Raw genomic sequence first — 19,050 nt, 5'->3', positions numbered from 1 at the left:
CAATTAAGAGTACTTGCAGGCAGCTCCCCCCACCCTTTCTCAAGATGGCTGGTGGACTTCCCGCTGCCTGGAGGGAAGGAGAGCGGTCTGGCCTGTCTTATCCATCCATTGGGTCTCTGAGCTGGAGACTCAGAAGAGGAGATGTATCAGTCCTGCTCATGAAAGAGAGTGCCATGCTAGCGAATGAACAAAAGTGCTTCTTTGCCTTTAATTTTATTTAGATTAAACATTGAGGTACTAGGGTTGGTGGTTTTTTCAAATTTCTAAAGTGCATTTTTCTTTAAAGATTTTTCTTTTTATGTTCCCCACTTTTTTTAATATTTTTTTTTCTTGTACACATTGTTGACTGGCTTCAAGCCAACATATTGGTGTGACTTGCTGCCCAGACCAGTAATACCAGAGATGAGCTCGCTCTCAGAGAGGGAACAAAATGTCTTTAGAGCTTTTTGGCTTGCAGTAGCCTAGCTAGTCAGAAAGGCTGATATGGAGGGGAGCTGAATTGTAGGCACTTGTACGTTGCCTCTGTCTGTAGCTGTCTGTTGTTTCCCCAGAATAACTGTGTATGTGGTAACTTTTTGTAAGAGTCCCTTCAAAAATAGCTCAGTGAATTCTCAGGAAAACATAGCAGGGTCCAATCCTCCCAGTTGTCTTCATTGTTTCCTGGGGGTTTTCTGCAAGACGCTGGATTGGCCATAGTAGCCCCTGGCTACTGACAGCATGCTGCCACCACCTCAGTCCCTGGGACTTCGGTTCACCTGCGTGAAAACCAGTCATCTGCAAGAGAGAGATTTTGTAGCTCATAGGTAAACATGCCCACATGTTAAAGCAAGTGGTTGACTAATGATTTGCTGACAGAATTGTTAGCTGCAGGAAGAATTTGAAGAATTGGAAAAGAGGGGATGGGAAGAGAGTCTGTTTCCAGATAATAAGAAGTGAAAAATTATTTGGGGGGGAAAAAGCTCAACACATTCATAAGAGCATGTTTCTTTGTTTTACAGGACAGCTTCTGTTTTGAACTAACCCTTAAATAAGATAGCTGGGGGACAGCTGTTTGAATCAAATGAGCTGGCTCCATGGGTGCTTTTTCTCATCCAACATGCTGCTTCTAGGAGTCCTTGAGACTTTCTAAAGGTTATTCTGATCTCCTGCGTAGGCTGTTACAGTCTCCTCCTCTAGTGGTGCACTGGGCCTTACAGAAATACGGGTGGTGAGAAGCCTTTTTTCTTCTCTTCATTCTCTAGTTCCTTTTGCTGCTGCTTTTTATCAAATACATGGTTTAGCTGAAGGCAAAGAGCAGTTTGTTGAAGAAATTATAATGACAGTTTTCTGGGAATTTAAAAGATCAAGGACTTACTTTTTTTAAAGAAAAACATATTTCAACTCCTGATAAATATGTAGAGGAAAGGAACTTGAATACCTGCAAATGTGTGAAATGTCTGTGCAGCCTTTCAGGACCTGTTCAAAAGCGTTCAGAAGTGTATCTCTTCAAAAACAGACATGCCAGGCGAGAAAGAGTTGAAAGGAATATTATCTGTGACTGAAAACTAGTTTTAAAAGGCGAACTTCAGCTCAGCTTTCAAATGTTGTGTTCGTGGAAGGTGAAGCAGCATACCTCTTGGCAGGAAAGCCATGGTGAAGGCACCTAGAAGAGGTGATCTTTGGGGAGTGCAGTCTGAGCCATTCAGGCACCCCAGACACCTTCCCCATTTTATGCTCCAGTCCCCAGCATCCTGTTACTGGCCTCTATCTGCTGCAGCATCTGTCTTCACAGGGCGCCTCTAAATCTGTTGCATGGACCCACCTCAGGACCAGCCTTACTGGATGTCTCTGGTAGATATAGTCTTCTCTTTCACAGCAGCCGAGTTCCCTGACGCTCCTCTTCAGAATAAAACACAAGGTCCACCTCTGCTGTCTCATCAGTAAGTGCCCAAGATCTGCCAGGTAGCTAAAAAGTCAGGAGAAGTCCCTGGCATCCATGGATTTTACAGTGCCACAGACAAACATGCTGGGAGGGTGGGTGGCTCTTGCAGTGGTGGCAGTGTTTGGGCATAGGGAACAGGCAGTGCTGGGTTAAAACATCCATGCACTCTGGCAACTGTTTCCCTGTCATTGCAATGACTGCAGTGGCAAAATGACTAAAAGAAATGAACAGGGCAACTGAAGGCACTAGGCATGGCCTGTGTCGCTCCAAGGGGAACATGCTCTGCGCAGCTGGAGTGCAGCTGTGCTGCAGTGGCATCGCCGCGTTTCCGTGAGCCAGCCCGGTGTTGTTCGTTTTTCTGGTAGAGAACCAGAAGGCAACGGAGGGAAAGAAAAGGGTTTCTGTTGCTTTTTGAGCTGGTAGAGCCTGCACAGGAGTGAAGGTGCCATCGCAGCTGGTGCAGGGGGTGTTTGGGGACAGAAACCCGCGTTTTGGTTAGCTAGATCAGCTCTGCCATCTCATGGAGCTTCTCCCTGAAGTGCCTGCTGCTCGCTCTGCAGCCTGCCACTGGTGTCCCGGTGGACTTGGCCAGCTTGCTGTCATCTCCAGAGGACAATCATCCCACCCAGTTTTGTGCAATCCACCCCCCCGGCAGCCTTACTTGGAAGGCCTCGGTACCACAATAGCACAGACTGGGAAACACTTGGCTGTTGGCAGTGCTGGTTTGGGAAGTGATGCCCAGCACCTGCCCACCCCACAGCAATCTGCTGCCAGTGCCATTAGCACAGACACAAGAGCAAGTACCAAATGCCTCCTGAATTTGAAAGAAACAGGTCATCTTGCTGCTCTATGGCTCTAGTAATCTACATATTTTATTGAGGTTGAATAGAAACATTACATATCACCTGATGAAGTAGAAACCTCTCTAATTAGGGTTAAAAATGTGTTGCATTGTAGTTTATTTTCCATTAAAGTATGTAAATAGTTTGTGCTCCTAAATAAGATTTAGTAAGTCATGTTATATTTATGTTTGAAAACCCATGCCAACTATACCTTGACTTTTCAATGCCTCTCTACAGCCTTACAAAGTAGGAAGTTGTAATTTTCTTTCTTTCTTTTCATATTTATACTAGTGAGCCCTTTTCTAGGCTGTCATGTTTACATTTTCTTCCCCATCGCTCTACAGCCACCCAGAGCTCCCTAGCTGGGGTCAAAGAAAGTAGCGGATTTTTGTTTTTATAGCGCGGTTGTATTTAGTTGATATGATGCAATGTTGTCCTTGGGACGTAACGGTCAGTTTGACCTCTTTAAAAACACCAAGCAAGCGTGTGAGAAAAAACATTTTACAAGCCGCGAGAGTATTCCTGAGGGCTCTCAGCAGAGCAGAAGAATTTTCCTTGGCTGCCAATGGTGAGGGCTAGACTGCGCCACTGACTGTAGCGGCGTATGAAGAACAGCATTGTAAGCAGGAGAGGTCACCATAGACCGGGCTTACTCACTGGTTTTCCACATCGTTTTATTTAATTTCCTTTTATGGGAACTTGAAAGGTATTTATTTAGGTCACTGCTTCCTCTGTGGCCTTCATGACACACCTCAATTTCACATCTGCAACCTTCAAACTTAAGTAAGGAGCATGCACTGTGGCTGGGCTGTAAGCAGGGTCTCCTGGTTTCACAGAAGTTGCAGTATTCCACGAGGGCTGGGCATTGAAAGACAACATATTTTATTTTTCATTTTGATTGTGAGAGAAAGGCCAGTTTTATGGCTTCCCAGAGGTTAATGGATGATAAATGGAAAAATATTTGCAAGGCGTGTATGTATTTGAGTTATGATTCCTGATTTTAAATTGTTAGGGTTCCTAAGAATCTCTGTACATCCGTGGCAGAATCTGGTGTTTCTGTAATTTTTGGTTGAGACTGAGGATCAAGAAGTAGGGAATGCTTTGAAGCCCAAGAATTACTTCTTTTTTAAAAAACTTCAGTGTTCCTTCTACTGGAACTAAAAAAAGATATTATTTCCCCCAGTACTCTTAGGTTTTTTATATTAGGAGGAAAAAAAAAATTAAACTCTCAAATCTAAGGTCACCTCTTTTTGTGTACGGTACAGTATTTGCAATGAGTTAAAGACACTAACTGAAGTAAATTGTTCTACAAAAAATACTTTAAAGTTTGCTTTTTTTGTGATAGCATTAAAATTCCCAAAGGAATATTTTGAAATATGTTTAATTACGTGCCAACTTCCTCTTACGACATGTATGAACTTGCTATGGCAAATAAAAAAGTTCATTTGTTATTAACTTTTAAAAAATACATTAATAACACATCTTTGATACATTTCTGTTAGATCAGTAGTCTGGCTCGTTGACAAATTAATAGATATGGGCATGTTGTGGTTTTTTGTATGAAAGACAATTCTACAGAAGAAAGAAGTAGACATTACCAATCTAACATTTCAGCCAAAATTGTAACAATAGAAAAATACAGTACTATTAAAAAGAAAGATCATTTCTGTTGTTACTTGCAGCCCCAGGGCTGGTTCCCGGGTGTCCCTCTGCCCTGCTGGAGACAGAAGCCCAGCAGGGCGTGAGCAGTGTGGATTGTAGCCAGGAGCTGAGGAATGAAGTAAAATCCCTCTTCCTTTATTGTGGAGGGATATGATCAAAGTAGCTGTTCTTTCTTTCTCTATCTTTCTCAGCTGAGTTTGAATAATTTTTTCTTTTACAGGGCTTCTCCAGTGATTTAAATGAGCAAGGCTGTCATCTGTCACCTTGCAATTTTTTTTTGTCTCACATAAAAACCTTTCTGCCCTGAAAGATCTGTGTCCTGCTGGGAAAACATGCACTTACTGGGAAACGCAGCATTAATGTTGCTTGGGCTAACAGAATGACACTGCCTACAGTAATGAAATTTCACCTTAGCTTTTCGTGCTCACTTTAAGTCCTACTAGCAACTGAAGAGCAACTGCCTCCAGCTGTGTTTAAGTTTTGTAATGACTAGCACACCTCAGGCTGACGTTTCTTTTGCCCCTCCCCTTGGTTAAAAATCCTGATTTCACATCTCATGGAGCTGCATAACGACTATCAAGTAAAATCTCTTCTGAGAGGATGGATGGTGGCTGGTGATTTATTTCACAAATTATGAATATGTTAATATAGGAAAGGTGAGCAGGTGCTATAAATGTATCAGGACCCTCTAGCAGCTGTAATGCGGATCACAGTGGTGCTGGTAAATGGAGACTGGAAAGGGGCAGTGCTTTTACTGCCGAGTAAACCTGGTGCTTCTGATGTCAGGAATGTGAAATGTGTGCTGTTGTGTGGCAAAAAAATTGTAGGTTCCTATGAAAGCATACCTGGCCTTTATCTTAAATCTTGAGTACGTCAATGCGGAGGGGGGAAGATTTTTCTCTCTCATCCTTTTACATTCCTTCCACAAATCAAATTCAAAGGGAATTGCCACTCAGTAGTTCAGATTAGTGCTGTCCTGGTTGTTTCAGTGATCCTACAACAGTTTACTGTAAAAAGAAATACTAGAGTTCTCTTTCTGACTAAATGTAAGCTGGCCACTTGTTAAAGCTTCAGGATTTTCCACATGAATTTATGTTACTTTTATTGTATGGGTGTTTCTCCAGCCATATTAATTAAATGTTGCTTTCAGAAGAATGAGAAGGTCCCTGTTATGCTTCTGGATTGAGTATTGATACTTATTTGTCTTAGGGAATATTTTCTGACTCACTGTATTCATTATTCTTGCAAAGAAACAAATAAGTTTCTTTGTTGTAAGTTAATGTCTCTTCACCTTTGGATAGGAGCGAGAAAGGAGGAACAGCTCTTGGTTGGGTGATACTAATGATTTTTAAATCTTACATAAACTTTTTTGCCTTCTAATTAATCCATTAATCAAGTGGAAGCTGGCTTGAACGTAAGTATTGTCAGGACAGTATTTCCAGTTTTATTAAATCCAAGCAATTTATGAACTCATTGCAGGTCTCTGCAGGTTCTTAGGAAAACTCAAAAAACATATTCCTGAAAACATCTCTGGTGGTATCTACAGTAATAGCACACTAAACCTTTTAATAACTGCAATTTTTAATTCACGTTAAAAAAAAGAACTATTGGGATGATAGAAGAGACACACTGGCCATGCCACCTTACTGTGCCACCGGTGGATTTCTTAGCAACATTCATAGCACTGAGGATGGGGGGCTGGTTAGCTTCAGCTCAGAGCCTTGAATGTCAAAATTCAGGTCTTGACCATAAATCTTCTGGCATGTATTTACGGCAAGCCCTTCTCAGTGTGCTTGGATAGACTGAGGGGAGCAGGGTTGTTTCTATCCCAGTTGGCAATTTTTATGTTGTTTTCTCTGATGGTTCCTCACCACGTAATTTACTTCCCAGCCCAGGATCTTCTAATGTGCTTATGAAACCTGATTTGCGTAAGTGTAAGACAGACAAGGAAACAGGAACGTACTTCGAAAGGCTTATGGACCTAAATGTGACAGTAATGAATTTAGGCATCAGGGCTGAAGTTCTGGGAGGAGCTTTACTGCGCTTGCGGTCTCAGAATCGGATGCTGAGGCTGGAGGCCTGTGCCCCACAATGCCCGGGGAGAGCAGGGGATGCTCCCCATGCCTCTCATGCTGCCGAGCACTTTGGTCTTAGAGAGGACGTGTTGCCCACTGAAGTGTTCTCTATCACATTTTATTTACTTGATGAAGTACGGATTTGATGAGTGATGGGTTTGATATTGATGTGTATCTAGCCTATTGCATTATCAAAGCAGACGTCTTTAAATAAGAATGAAGATTGGTTTGCAAAGATGAGATCCTTTGATCTTTGCTTATGTTGTCTTGCACTTTTTTTTTTTTTTTTTTTTGCCCTCTATTTCTCTTTGGAGCCAGTGGGTCTGCTTGCAGAGTAAGGGCCTATTAGATTGGATAAGGATAGTGGAATTCAATCCTACTTGCAGGTACGTTTGTTATTGTGCTAGAGTAAAGCTAGAAATGGAATACAGTTCCTCAGGGTTCAGTAGATATGCCTAGTCTTTGAAAAATTACAACCATCTCCTAATTAGATGAATGATAAATCAGAAAAATGATAAATACTTTCTAATAAGCCCTTTTCTCAGTGGGGGTTTACACAATAGGCTCAATTCTGAACATCTGAGGAATGTACAGAATTGTAATCAAAAGTGATGTATGTTTTTACATCAAGAGTAAGACATGTTTGTTCATTCCACTCATTGAATGAAGCAGAATAAAAAAATAAAATAATTATTGTCACAATTTGATTTATTCTGGCCAGTTCAGGTTTCTCCCCAGGTATTTAGAAGAAAGAAGAGTCTTAAAATAATTTCCTGAATATTTTAAATATAAGTCAATATGAAAATTGATCCATGTGTCCTGCTTTGACTCATGCAGAAATCTCAATATAATAATTGTGTTAGTTGCAGTAAGAAAAATTAAACGTTTTTTGCATTCTAGGAGAAAATAAATTACTCCCTCCCCCTTCCACCCACACCCCCCCCCGAAACTTTCTAGTGATATTTAGAAGTAGATAAATTGATCAGTAGATGACTTTTAAGATACTCAGTATAGCCTCAGCACAATTCTTTGACTCAAGGATGGCTATATAAAGTATGAGATAAAGACAACGCTTGTTAATAGAGAAAGGAAAACGCAGTATTCAACCTCTTTTGTTTTTTTTCCTCCCCCGCAGGACATTAATGTATGTATCCTTGAAAACTACCCTGAATGTTCCAATCCCAGGTTATTTTACATCATACCATATTTCTGTGGACAGCATCCAAGATGCAGGTAAATATATAAAAGGTATCCCAATATCTTCAGCAGTAGCTGTTGCCAACACTTGGTCAGAAACTATTATTAATAGAGAGGCAACAGTTATTGGAAGTAAAAGTCTTAAGTACAATGGAGCACTCTATGTGGTAACTGTGTACATATATTTTGGAGTAAGAAGGGTAATGCAAATGTAGTACTGTTATTTTTTCTTTACTTAATACTTAAATAATTCATCAAATCTGGATGTATTTATGTGGATTTTTCTTTTCTGTGTTGGCAAGCTGAGAATGGCAGTGACCGTATGTGCTTGCTCCTCATTTTACCTGCACAGAAATTTTCTAATACATGTTTTAGCTCTGCTCAGATGCTTGTATCAGGTTTCTATCTGAGGAGTTCCAGGTTTCTATGTCCATGTAAGAAATAGTAATCATTCTTAAAACTATAAAGTGTAGCCTTTTACTGCTGTAATTGAGCTAGTTCATTTATAATGTGTCTATTTATGCCATTCTCGTATTGCTTTATGATTGATACTGCATAGCAAATTTTTATGCAATAATACGTGAATAATTTTAAATACCTTCTTGTTTTCAAATACTTTTATATTGTTGGTCACAGCATGTTCTTTATTACATTTGTTCAACTTTAAGGTATTCTATTTATTTATTGTTATGGCTTCTCCATGGTGGAACAACTGCACATGTTCTCAGAAAGTTCTTTCAAAAGCTATACTACTTTGTAGCAGTAATAACAAGTGAAAATGTGTTTATTCTCAATTTTTATTTATGTCTCAGTTTCTAAGTATCTTTGCTGTAAAATCCTACTTTAGTTCTTTGGCATAAGCGAGGGTATGATTAAGAAACAAACCAGATTCATTACTTCATTTTCATTATGCTTTTTTTCTTAATGTATTTTGGCCTCATTTGCAAATGCTTATGTTTGCACACTTGTTAATGGGATTACTCATATATACAACATGTCTGAATACTTTCACAACATATCTCTGTGGGGTTTCTGAGCAGTATATTGAAGTGCTGTTTTGTAACTTGTCATAGATGTCTCCTATCATGCCATTGCACTTCCTTCAACGACTTCCTAATGTCATAAGGAGCTGCAAGAAGGAGGCTCATAGTATGTGTTAGGACACTGCTCTTCCAGAAGATGGACCAATGCAAAGAATGTGGCAGGGAATGAAAAACCTGGCCCAAGTCTGCTCTAGTGGGAGTGTAGAGCAATAAGCTTTTCCACATCATCAGAAGAGCCTCTGACAAATGTTGGAAGTTCACTGACGCATAGAATTTGCAATAGCCTAATGGAGGTCAGGGAAGAGGTGTGATCTCCAGCCCCTCTCAGGTCGCCTGTGTGACTCATATGTTCATCATACCAGCTGGACCCTGGGAAAAAGATCATTTCCTTTAGTTTAGGCCACTGGCATTATATCCCTTATCAGTATGAATGCTGACTGGTGCTCCCAGGACATAAATTAATATGAGTTCATTTAAGGGACTTAGGATTCATGTGCTTGTCAAACCTAACTGTCCTTCCATGAAACTATGAGAGAAGCATAAAGATGTACTGGTGTCCTACCAGCTTCTTCCACCGGGGGAAAAGATAGAATAACCCTAAACTGATCTTCAAAACCAGTATCAGTCAGAGCAAACAAATGCAAATCCTGTAGCAGAGCCACAGGGCAGTCAGGGGTAGTAGCAGAGAAAAGGAAGCTCACAGAGACTTTGGCAGAAGTTAAAATGAAGGACGAGGTGGGAAACAGGCCAGTAGCCTCCTGTGTGGCATTCACTGGGTAACAGCCGGCAGTGGTTGCTCAGAGCAGTTCTCCTGATGTGGTTCGGGGACACCGTCACCCCTTAGCACCCTTATCACCCAGGGAAGTCGTTCCTCCCATGAGATGGGCTGCGCTTCTGGGTCAGAATGCAGGAGTTCACAAGTTTGAGCTTATAAACCACTCAGTGAAAGATGTCTTCAGGAAGGATTGCTTCCACCCAGTGATTAACCGCCTTTTAAACTGATGGTGTTTTTACACGCCAAACCAATTTGAGATGTTGTGTGGAAAAGCTCAGGAAGCCACCCAGGTTTCATGGGGGTTTTTTGTGTTCAGTTAGAAGTACAGCACTGAATATTTTTTGATTCAGTTGTGTTCTTGGTGTGAATTTCTGAAGTAAATGCATATTTAAACTCTTTTTTTTTTTTTTTTTTTTTGTGCTCTCCTCCCTCTCTCTCCCCCTCCATTAATTTCATACAGGGAGCCTGGTGAATGGGCCCTTGAAAGAGCAAAGCTGAACGTTAATGAAAATTTTCTGCTTGTGGGCATTCTGGAGGAGTTGGAGGATGTGCTGCTTTTATTAGAAAGATTCTTACCTCATTATTTCAAGGATGTGCTTAGCATCTACAAAAACCCAGGTAACTTTTTCCATTTAAAGCTATTCTCATAGAAACTTTGGCAAAATCTGTATGGCTGCTGAAAGGTACGTGGTTTTGTCTTGTTGAGTCAATGAAGAGATTTATCTCCTTTTTAGGGAGCAGATTTGATTGATGAGGAAGGGTACATATTCTGCTTTTATTCTTAACGCTACTGTTTGGTTTTCAGTCCTGGGCAAGCACTTGGTGCTCCAGTGATCTTACCACATGCCAGAAAGCTTCCTGTTTACCACTGGAGTGGCTTTTTCTTCTTTTAATTCTGTCATACTCAACTCCTCAAATAATACTGTCAAAATATTCTCAAAATGGTGTCAGCAGTATCTACCTAAGTAAAACCTTCAAGAAATGGTTTGGGGAGCTGGATGCTTTGGAGATTCTCCACTACCAGGATATTTATTTTCCCTCAATCTTGACTAAGTTGAAATGAAATGAACCTCCAGTCAAACTGAGTTTAGGTAAAGTACAAATAAGAACAGGTATTTACAGCACTTTAAGTACAAAGCATGCTGAGGAAAAAGACTTAGGAGACCTGAGTCAAGAAATGAAAACAGAGAGCACTTAATCTACCCCTTAATTTGCACCCCACAGTCAACCTGAAAGGGTTCTCTCTTCTCTGCATCAGTCGATCCCTCCCAAGACTTATTTATTGCCAACTTCTTTAAAAGACAATCTTGTGTCCTATGCCTAAACCAAGAAACACAATGCTTCTGTGGGGCTTTGCATGCCGTTCCAGCAGAACTGATTTCCTGCTTACGTTTGGCTGGGCCAGGCCATCAATATCGTACGAATCAGGGAGGGGTAAAACTTCCCTTCTTGCTTGGTGACTCAGTTGCATACATGTCAGCGTGAAATGCCTACAGCCACTGAAATGTGTGTTTTGTACCAGGTTGTATAGTAAAAACACATGGATCAAAGATTGAATTTTGTTTGTAATGCAAGCAGCTGAAGGCTGGCTTTTCACTGTGAGCAGCTATCACAGTAATTAGTCACTTCAGAGAAATTATGGGTTTCTCTCCATAATCAGGAATGATGGGTGACTGTCCACCAATCTCTGCTTCCAAGATGCGCCTTTGAATGTTTTGTATTTAGCAATGATACAGATACTACAGGGGAAGTGTGGCATTCCTCCTCTGACCATTATTTCAGTGGGTCATTATCTGCTTGCAATAAGGCAGTTAAGGCAGCTATTTAGAAGGTGCAAGTGTTACTTTGTTGTGGTTGTATATCCAGCCATAGAGCTATTTTGCTCAACAATAGACATAAGGAGAGCATGGTATGGTATTGACATGAGAGCAGTGCCCAGTTTTGAATCTGCTATTGCTCTGTTCTTTGTAAATTAAAACATAAAAAGATCTACATCTGTACTATGTGGAAATCTTCCTAAAGGTTTGGCCAATTCAGTCTTCAAGGTTTTCCCATGGGGATGCTAGATGAGAGGGAGGCAAGGTTCAATAGAGGGATGCTCTCTTTGCAATGAGCAGACTTTTCTTTGGGAATCTATAGGACTTCCTCAGCTGTTCTGTGCACCATAGATTTTTGACTTCTTTACAATGGGCGAAGCTAACAAACAGCATGTAAGGTCGCAGTTTTCATCCGGGTGCCCTAGAAATTGTCAGGTGTGAAATAAGCAATCTCTCAGAATCATTAAGTGCTGGATAATTTTTCTCTTCTCTGCATATTCCAGTATCTGAGGGAGATTTGCTCCCCTGTTTCAGGACAGTGATTTCCTCTGGGATTTTGTGTTTAAAACTGGTCTTGTGTCGTGTCTGAAGATTCATGTCTTTCCTTCAGTATTCCCCATGCAGGTTAAACTTGTGTTTTATTTTTCCCATTCACTTATTGACAAGGAAGAACGGAAAGGAAACAGTTTCCTCGTATTAACTCTCTCCTCCTGTTTTCATACATGCATGTGTTTTAGGTTTTATTCCAATCATAATTACTTTCAGATTATTTATGAGTTGGTGCTAATGCGTATGAATAACTTACCAGAATCGGCCAGAAAGGGGGAAAAAGAAAAAAAAACCGATGCTGTGTAAGCAATCCTGCATTGTTCTCCTCAGGGCACCTTAGACCTGATCTACAACACCCTCTGCTGTTGCATCATGAAGTGCTGGGAAGAAGAGATGTTATTCTGCCCAGCTCTGTGGTGATCCCACAAAGCAGCAGATACTTCTGGCCAAAACTGGCCTTTTGTTGCAACTAACACTTGCAGATTAAATCTCTACAATCTAGTTCTGTCTGCTGACCTGCCACTCTACCTGAGATACTCTTAAGCCAGTCTTTCCTCTTTTTGTTTAAAGAAAGTAAAGCTTTTTTAGAGCTTACCTTTTATCGGTTGAATATATTGAGATGAGAAAAACACAGTAAAGGACCATGTACAGACAGGCGATTCACTTCCAGGTCAATGAATCTCTGCACCAGAGTCCACCGCAATAAGCAGTTCTGGATTAGACACAGTTCAAAAACTGGATTTGTGGAGTTGCTTTGAAGCAGAAAGTACAAAGGAAGGCAATCTCCATCCAGTGTTGCTTTAGTGGATTACATAGATTAGAAAGCAGAGTAGGAAATCGGTGATTGCTGTCCCACCAACATCATAATCTAAACTGAATTAAAAGCACCTACCTCTTGCTGTAGGAACTAAACTGCTGGATGTTATCAAACCCACAAAATCACATGTACATTTCAGATATGTCTGCAGGAGTACTGGCTTAAACCCTTTCTTCCTCACAAAGTTGGAACCCTCCTCCCTCATTACAGGTGCTTTGGGTGGGCACCTTCTTTGTTTCTTCTGTGTCGGTAGTAAAATTTGTCATCTGAGACAGCATGTAACAACGATTATTAAGGAACTCTTGCTCAGTGTCCTCCTCCTAGCTAGAAAACAAAGCCTGTAGCCTTTTTACCTTCAAAAATACTTTGCTGACATTGTTCTGAAGCAGAAGATCAGTAAAACTGTGGCTCTGTTGATCAGACAGCGAGTGGGACATTTACATTAGAGAGCACAGAAATGTGAGTGCAGGTGGCTGTATATGTAATGACACCGATAACTGCTTAATGCAATATGACTTGAGTGCTTTTGTCAGTGGCGCTAATGATTTGTTTTACATCAGCTGGCAGAAGGAAACTGTGAAGAAAGGTACAATATAAAAAAATTAAGAGTGAAATGAAGTTGACTTGTTCAGACACTACCACTAACAGTTGGTTCTTGAGATTTTTAATATATTTTACTTGCCAGCTGCTGTGTATTTGTTCTGTGCTGGCTTTTTTCTTTTCTTTTTATGGGGTCACATCTTGAAATGCAAATTTTTCTCAAATTTTGTGAGTTTAAAAAAGTTGGCAATTCTGCATGACAGGAAATTTTAGTGTCAGAGGATACTAGGAGGATAATTTTCCTCATGGCCTTTAAAAATGTAGCCTTCAGCTAATCCGTATGCCAGATATTTTGACTTGTGTATTTTGTAACAGTGTGCAACAGAATGTCAAAGCTCTTCATGGTGCTAAAGTTTTCACTGGAACCAATCTGGTTTTATCTTGTAGAATACTTTAGAGCTACTAGGCTTCCTGTTTTTCTCGTTTTCCACTCTCTCCTTGAAATTAAGCATTTTCTTAATATTGATACCGAGTCAAGAACTGCAAAAGGACTCTCTTTTTTTGATGCCTGTCTTGACCAATGTGACAAACCCTTCCTGCCTTTCAGCCAGAACTGCCTTTGACAAGAGACCAAAGCAGGGAGGGGCACAGCAGACAGATAGTAAAATAGATAAATGGATCGATAGATGGGTAGGATCGATTTTTAAAAATTTTTTAAAAATTACTCTGTTTACTAGATTTCTTTGCTAACACAGTAAAATTTGCTGAAAAGTTCTTTCTTGAAGACATTGAAAAATGTCTTTCTTTTTTCCCCAACATTGTAGCAGATAGGGTCCAATTGCAGAGCCTTGGCTTATATTTACTTCAAGATTTGGAAGTATTCCTCAATTCTTTGAAAGACCTGAAATATTTATAGCATAACTTTACATGTAAAATCTCTCCTTACTCTCAGGAGCATAACTGAAGAAAAATAATCGGTCAGTCCTGTTCATTTTTGCTAGCTGTAGCTCACTTCCGTAGCATGGCTAGTAGCCAGAAAGTAGAGAATACTTAAACAGTTTCTTTTGAAATGGGCATGTGTGGGTTTCATATCTGTGGTGGTTTTAAGAGGCAGAAAATACACACTATACACAGCAAAACATTGAATTTCTTCTGCCTTGTCAGCTTCTGTGGCATGGGGTAAAAGTTAACGGCATCTAATGCAAAAGAATAGGCAATAAAATGTTTTTTTAATCACCTCAGAAATAGCCCATATCCTCTCACCTTTCTGCAGGAGTTAATAAATTTTCTTTGGCACCAGAAGCCCTATAAAAACACTGCTTCCCAATTCCAGGGGAAAAAAAAAAAAATCTTTGTTTCTTAAAAGTTACATTTTCCGTGGAGAATGTGTAGATCTTACTCTAAAGCAAGACGACTGACAAGCTTTTCAAACAGTGAATTTTATTGAGTGCAGTGAAATTACTTATGCTGTCAACTGGAAGAAAATATATTGTTCAGGTAAACTGTAAAGTGTGCTTTTTTTGAAAATGCAATACACATCTGATTCTCCTTAAAAATCACATTTACAGGGAATGTTTTTAACTGCAGTAGTAGTATTAGCCAAGGTAATATAAACTCTCTGATTTTTAAAATCCACTCTGTTCATGAATACCAGTGACACAGTCTTGACACTTTCTATTTATGAGCTTCCCCTTCTTTTTAAGCACACTAAGGAGGGGGGTGCTGCCGCCATTTATCGTTATTGCAAGGCTGAGGTCTTGTGAGGCAGATGGTGAAGCCTTCTTTGATGGAGTTAGAAGGAGGGTGGGATCAATCCTGGAAGCCTTTGCACTGTGCTGAGGATTGTTCCTGTGCTGGGCCAGCACTGGAGGTGGGACATGCCTTCAGAGGATTCCTGTGCTGGATGTGGAAAAGAGCATTTTCCCATTCCTTGACAAAATGAAACTCTTTGCAAGTGGACAGGGCTGAGAGGGGCTTTTCTTTCTTTCCTTATTCCCCCTTCCAGGCCATCGCTTTTTTAGCAGTGCTCCCTGTAGTCTGACTGATACCTTTAGTACTAAATTTTTGAGGCAGCCTTTCTCCGACCCTGTTCTTGGGCTTCTCTGGCAAGGTGTGGATGCATTTGGAAATGTTCAGGAACTAAGAGTCATTGCTGGAAGAGTTGCTGTGATATGAAGAAAGCAAAGGGAGGGAGGGAAGATCCCACTGGGGCTTTTTTCTCTCTGAGGAACTGGAATGGATGTCTTTGCAGGCACAACCTTCCAGAGCAAAACTCTGGGTAAGAAATGATGAAAGAAGTTCGATGGAAGGAGGCGGTGCTTTTTGTGCATTGTCCTTAAATAGTGATCATCTTATATTTTGCCCTTGTTCAGCACAAAATGAAAGGAAAGAGATCTGCAGCTTCTAATAGTTTGCCTGCTTCTCTCGAGCTGTACTTTCTGGAGAGGGTTGTGACTGGTATTTGGGAAGGGAATACGTTGGCTCATCTGTTGTGCGGAAACGCACAACCTTTCTCCCTCCTATAAGCATTCTGCACTCCTGAAGTGAGAATAAAAGCAGCTTGAATTAGATTCAAATTAAATTCTGAGATTTTTTTATCCCTTCTTTGCATCTGCTACCTTCTTAAAACAGCATTTGAGAAAACTTCAGACACATTCAGATGTTCGAAAACTTTGGAGACTCCAAACATGTCTTTTGTTTTGCCTCACACTCTGAAACAGCTTTGTGCTTTCCCTAAGTAATACCTTCAAGAGGAATCACTGTGTATGAAAGTTTTCTACAGAAGCAGAAAATTCTAGATTTTGTGTGGAGGTAAAACGTGAAGTTGGACCTGGGAAGTAACTAACTGCGTAATGCTGCCACGGCACGATCCCATCCATTATGTGAAGCGAAGTAACTCTATGTGCGACTTTAAAAGTTTTGTCCAGAAGGTGGTGTAATCTCCCTGCTTTTTCAGGACTTTCGGGGGACTTGAACACTGTGCCAGTGGTAATAGCATGTGTGAATTTATATTCTGCCTGGGTGGCGTTTTCTTCTTTATCACCCAACATCCTGTTTTGAAAATAGAAAATAAAAATAGGAAATGTGAACAAACCATGCCTTTCTTCTCCCTCTGAAATCTGAACGTTCAAAATTACTCAGAAGGACACTCTGAAACAAGTCTGCATGCTAAAATAGTCAGTTTAAGCTCTAGGAAGAGTGTTTAATTTTTGGTTTCTTGTATTGTAAAACAAATTCCCAGTTCTCTGTACAAGAACAGCAGGAAGGAGGAAGAGTCACAGCACATATCCCTGAGGATGTTTGTTCCTAATTAAGTTGATAGCATCTAGGACATTCTGCACGTCTGATCTGCTACTTGCTTTGTTTTCTAAAGCTGAAGGTAGTATCGAAAGCTGTAGATGTGTTATTTAGCTCTTCAGCCACGAAAATACAAGGTTTGGAAAGCAGGGACAAAACCAGACTGCCTGATCTGGGGTATCCTGAAGTTAGTGGATGCACAAATCAGTGATAAGCACGATCAGTGGAAATATCCTTTCTTTCTTCCAATTCCATAAAAGGAAAATATATTGTTTTCTGTCTTTCAGAGGTTTCAAATACCATTGCGAATAAACTAAGCCGTTTTAAGAATAGGGGCTCTTGGAAGGATTTGAGCACTTCTGGGCTTTCTCATGACTCTGTTTTTCAAAAGATCCCCTAGGTCTTTGGAAGATTTGTCTCAGAGCTAAACTTCTCTGTGGCAAGTTCTGCGGCAAAGATTGGCAGCTCGTAACAGCTGCAGTTCTTGTTCTGCTGAGGAAGGTGAAGCCACTCCAGACCATGTGTGTGTTGCATGAGAGACATAACTGTGGCACCAAAAGATTTATCCAAGATAGTATCAGTCTCACTGCTAAACTACGAGCAACAGTAAAGGTGTGGCAAGAGAGTTTGGCGTGGCTTTCCAAGCCCACGTGGAGTTTGTGTGCATCCAGGCTCAAGTCCACTGTATTTACTGTTTCCTGCTAACATGTACCTGTGAGATGGGAGTTAGCTCGTATGTGCATGGTTACACAGCAGAGCATTTGCATATAAATACATCTTGTGGCCCAAAATGAATGGTTCATTTTGAGACAAAAAGTGAGGTAGCTGACAGCCTGACGTGACAATGACACTCGCTCCGGGTGAATCTGCTCCCTGAGCTTACAGTGTGGGGAAGTGCGATTTACAGGTCCATCTGCCAAACACATTACTATGGTTCTGCTTTTTTTAGAGTCAAAATGAGTGGCTGACTTTCTAAGTACAGCAGCAGCACCAGCAATAATCACTTAGGTGAGAAATTTACGTATTTCGTGTTGGGATGGTGGGCATGATTCATGAACTGGAGGAATGAGGAGGGCCAGTGTTGATCCACAGTGCCCCTGCCCGCACTTCTGGCATTCAAAGAGGCTGGCCGCCTTCCAGGTCTCACCACTGAATATGGCAGAGAAGGATATGATTTCTCTGCTGGCCAGTTACAATGCAGATTTTTTAAATCCTTATTTTAGGCTTGGATTTTCATGGGACTTGAATTTATAAAGGCTCTGCTCAGAATGAGTTGCAGTGGAAGGTGAAGTCCATGTTCCCTTAAATCATCCTTTGAAAAACCTAGATCAAATTTCTCTCTTCTGCTAAAGTTACTGGGCACATGATCTCATAGACTGGCTCTGACAACCTACAATGTATTGTAGCAACAGGCTAAGTATTTTTTCATAGAATTACTGAATCTTTCCCTTCTTTGTGCAATAATGCATATTTTATATACAGAGCTTGTGCTCTGTGGTCTGCTACCTTTTTCCTGTTCCTCTCCACCACCGTTTTTGTATTGATCTTTCCCATCAGCTGGCAAGGTCTTTACCTGAAGCCAAACACACTTCATTTTTTTGCATGCTCTTCTTGGAGCCTCTCTGTCATGAGGAGAGTTTCCCCTCTCTAAACTTTCTGTATAATGTGTTTATACCTGTAGGATTATGAAGGCTGAGACCACCTTACAGCATTTTCCTCATCTTTTAGTGCAATTCCAAAGGACTTCAGCCTCCAGATTTTGCATTTCTTCCCGCATCTTCATGATGCTTACATGTTTCAATTTCCTTTCATCAGATCTATTGATGGGCTGTCTGGTTTTGGACTAAACCCACACAGATGTAATTTCATACTTTGTTGCAATAAAAACAAAACTTATTTGTGGCCTAAATCCCAAGGGGCCAGTCAGCCAAACCCTTGCATCCCATATATCAAGAATTCATATGTCTATTTTTTGTGTGTGTGTCAGGAGAGCATTTGGAAGGGTTGGTGCCGGTATCTTTTGAGCAACTGTCATGTTGCAGATCAGTCACTAAAGATGTTATGGTTTATGACAGTGCTCCTACTGTTCATCTGAGGTTGATTCCCTGATGCATGTTTTGAATGTTTTCTGTTCCTAGTGTAACAAAACAAAACAAAAAAAAACAACACATGGACAAGCAGCATTGTTAAAGGTCTGGCACAGAGGGAAAGCTGCATTCGGATACAGCATTAACTATATCTCATAAATAATCCAGGGTCACTGATGACAAAAGACGACAGACTTTTTAGTGACAGACAATTAAAGCTTGCAACGACAGTTCATTCCTTCTTGACTAACTTACTAAATAAAATCATAATGCGATTTTAATTGGTAACATTCCAGCTAAACCTCTGTTAATGCTTCTGCTTTAAAAATATCATTTGAATAAAAATTATAGCAGTGACAGTTATGCAAATTGCTGCTTTGAGAACTTTGACCTCTGTTCAGGCAAGAGAAGGCATAGTGGAGGTGGTA

The 19,050-nt window shown here is 40.6% G+C and overlaps 1 protein-coding gene across 4 annotated transcripts in view; it reads left to right on the top strand.

Annotated features, from left to right (window-relative positions):
- UST (uronyl 2-sulfotransferase) overlaps positions 1-19,050 on the top strand; it is a 180,124-nt gene that overhangs the window by 128,973 nt on the left and 32,101 nt on the right. For all 4 annotated transcript variants that reach the window (XR_012659679.1, XM_075087975.1, XM_075087976.1 and 1 more), the window contains exons 6-7: positions 7,636-7,733; positions 9,976-10,133. Coding sequence is in view for 3 of the 4 variants with exons in the window: in XM_075087975.1 (XP_074944076.1) it covers positions 7,636-7,733; positions 9,976-10,133 (256 nt within the window). In the remaining variant the exon portion in view is untranslated. The remainder of the gene's footprint in view (positions 1-7,635; positions 7,734-9,975; positions 10,134-19,050) is intronic.

This window comes from Phalacrocorax aristotelis, chromosome 3 (assembly GCF_949628215.1).
Source record: "Phalacrocorax aristotelis chromosome 3, bGulAri2.1, whole genome shotgun sequence".
Lineage (NCBI taxonomy): Eukaryota > Metazoa > Chordata > Aves > Suliformes > Phalacrocoracidae > Phalacrocorax > Phalacrocorax aristotelis.
The sequence above is the reverse complement of the archived record's forward strand: the minus strand, read 5'-3'. Positions and strand labels throughout refer to the sequence as shown.